Source organism: Alosa sapidissima, chromosome 24 (genome assembly GCF_018492685.1).
Source record: "Alosa sapidissima isolate fAloSap1 chromosome 24, fAloSap1.pri, whole genome shotgun sequence".
Taxonomy (NCBI): Eukaryota; Metazoa; Chordata; class Actinopteri; order Clupeiformes; family Clupeidae; genus Alosa; species Alosa sapidissima.
This window is the reverse complement of record NC_055980.1, coordinates 28,127,262-28,129,761: the sequence shown is the minus strand read 5'-3', so window position 1 is coordinate 28,129,761 and position 2,500 is coordinate 28,127,262. Positions and strand designations below refer to the sequence as shown.

The 2,500-nt window shown below is 49.9% G+C and overlaps 1 protein-coding gene across 6 annotated transcripts in view; it reads left to right on the top strand.

Annotated features, from left to right (window-relative positions):
* The window catches only part of rfx1a (regulatory factor X, 1a (influences HLA class II expression)), a 33,056-nt gene that overhangs the window by 16,044 nt on the left and 14,512 nt on the right, over positions 1-2,500 (top strand). For all 6 annotated transcript variants that reach the window (XM_042082707.1, XM_042082706.1, XM_042082705.1 and 3 more), the window contains one exon: positions 707-1,214. In XM_042082707.1, coding sequence (XP_041938641.1) covers positions 707-1,214 — 508 coding nt within the window. The remainder of the gene's footprint in view (positions 1-706; positions 1,215-2,500) is intronic.

Sequence of the window (2,500 nt, the reverse complement as noted above, 5' to 3'; positions counted from 1 at the left end):
CCAACATCCTCTACCCAACGCTAACCCTAAACTCCTCTACCCAACACTAACCCTAACCTACCACCTGCCTCCCTGCCCAACACTACCTATTCCACTACCCAACACTACTGAACCCACAACCTCCTCTACCCAACACTACTGAACCCACAACCTCCTCTACCCAACACTACTGAACCCAACACTACTGAACCCCTCTACCCAACACTACTGAACCCCTTTTACCCAACACTACTGAACCCCTCTACCCAACACTACTAATGTATGAGGTGCAGTGCAGATGGTCCTGTTAGACCCTGTAGAGTAGAGGCACAGTAGTCAGTGTGTTTAGAGCATATCAGCGCCCCCTGGTGTTTAGACATGGTTTGCTAGTGTAGCTCCCCCTGGTGTTTAGACATGGTTTGCTAGTGTAGCGCCCCCTGGTGTTTAGACATGGTTTGCTAGTGTAGCGCCCCCTGGTGTTTAGACATGGTTTGCTAGTGTAGCTCATTTGCAGATCATTTACTGAAGAATATCCTCTCTCCTCTCTCCTCTCCTCATCCTCCTCTTCTCCTCCTCTTCTCCTCCTCTCCTCCTCCTCTCCTCCTCTTCCTCTCTCCTCCTCCTCCTCTTCTCCTCTCCCCTTATATTCCCCTCCTCTCTCCCTCCCCCTCCTCTTCCTCCCACCTCCTCCTCATCCCCCTCTCCTCTCCTCTCCTCCTCTCCTCAGTCGCTCTGGTAGCTTTACCTACTCCGAGGCTCCTCTCTACACTCAGCCCTCTGCCGGCAGCTCCTATTACGAGACCACGCCCACTTCCGGCTCCCCGACCACCCCTGCCACTCCCCTCACCGTCGCCGTGACGACCGGCTCGGCCGGCTCCGTCTCCATGTTTGTGGCCGGGGCGGGCCAGATCGTAGCCAATCCCGTCGCCACCTCCGGGGCAGGGGGCGGGCCCACCGCTGTGGTTGCCACGGGCGCGGCCGGCACGTCCAATGGCACGGGGGACGGCGCGACCTCTAACGGGGGAGGCGGGAGTTACGTGATCCAGGGCGGGTACATGCTGGGAGGCGGGGCCAGCAACAGCAACAGCAGCGGCGGAGCAAGCAGCAGCAGCAGCAGCAGCAGTAGCCAGGGCTACACACACACACACACACACACCTCTGCCGCCCGCGCCTCACCCGCCACCGTGAGTATCTGTGAGGGGGAAGACAGTAGCGTGCCGTCGGCAGACAAGAAGGTATGACCCCCCCGACCCCCCCCCAAATCAAAATGACCCCCCCTCTCCATCCAAAGACCCCATATTACATCCCATCCTCACCAACATTACTTTTGTGCTCAGGATCTTAATCATGTGACTAAATTAGGAAATGGATTTTGCTTCCTTAACTCATTGAGTGCCTTTTCCTTCCCATGCGTTGAGTGCCAAAAACGTAATATTACGTTTTTAGCTTTTTTTTATTATTATTATGAAACTAGACACTCTAACACACCTTATATGTGATTTTGGGAACTCTGTGATGAATAGAAATGAAATATATGACGATCGAAAACTCATGAAAACGCACAATCTGGACATTTTATCTGGACATTTAATCTTAAAACTCTGCTTTTGATGGTTGCCGCTTTGGGTTGAATCAGTGACACATAGCCTGGCGAGCCAGACCCACATTAAAATGTAGGGTCTGGGCACTCACCGTTAGCAGTGCTCAGTCCGAGGGGCGGGATAATCAGTTGTCTTTCAAATTCCCTCTGCACGCAATAGGATATTTGTTTTCAAGTAGCAGGGAATACAAGCCAAACCATCAATCATTATGTTAAGCCCACCAAACGACTCTATAGACGATTTCAATGCCTGATTAAGTTTCGATTTCTGGTGCTCACAAGCCATTGGAGAGTTGCTAGAATAGCCCTGGCAGCAAATGTAATTAGGGGCGCTAGGGGCACGTCTAGATTTCTAGGCTAAGTGACACATGCACGTCAGGTCAAAACCAGGCCATTTTCGTGGGTTTATCACTAGGTGGCAGTCTTTCCAGGTCTCGCTAGGTCACTTCCCGGAAACTTTACAGGCAACACTTCATATTTCATCAAAGACGCTACATCTCCATTTCTAGAAGTAAAACAGGGATTTTGATGAAAACTAGCCACTGTTTAGCTTGGGATTTCTTAGGAACAGAGGCATGTAGAAATAAACGGTTTGTACCCACTGAGAGCTTAAAGTCTCACCTTTCAAACAAGCCATGTGTCCATAGCTATAACATAGAATACGCTGTGGCTCTACAAAAATCGTCAACAATGATCAAGATTGCTGGCACTCTGGGTCAAAGCTTCCGAAAACAGCACAGCATTCAATGAATTAATAAATGATAATAAATACTCTGCTTTTTGCCTAACATCTTAATTAGGGCCTTCAGTTAATCTGGCACCTTAGCATCTGATTGGTTACCCAGTGTTGAATTTAGCCTGGTGTCTTAGCATCTAATAATTTACTCAGTGTTGATTAGCCTGGTGACTTAGCATCTGATC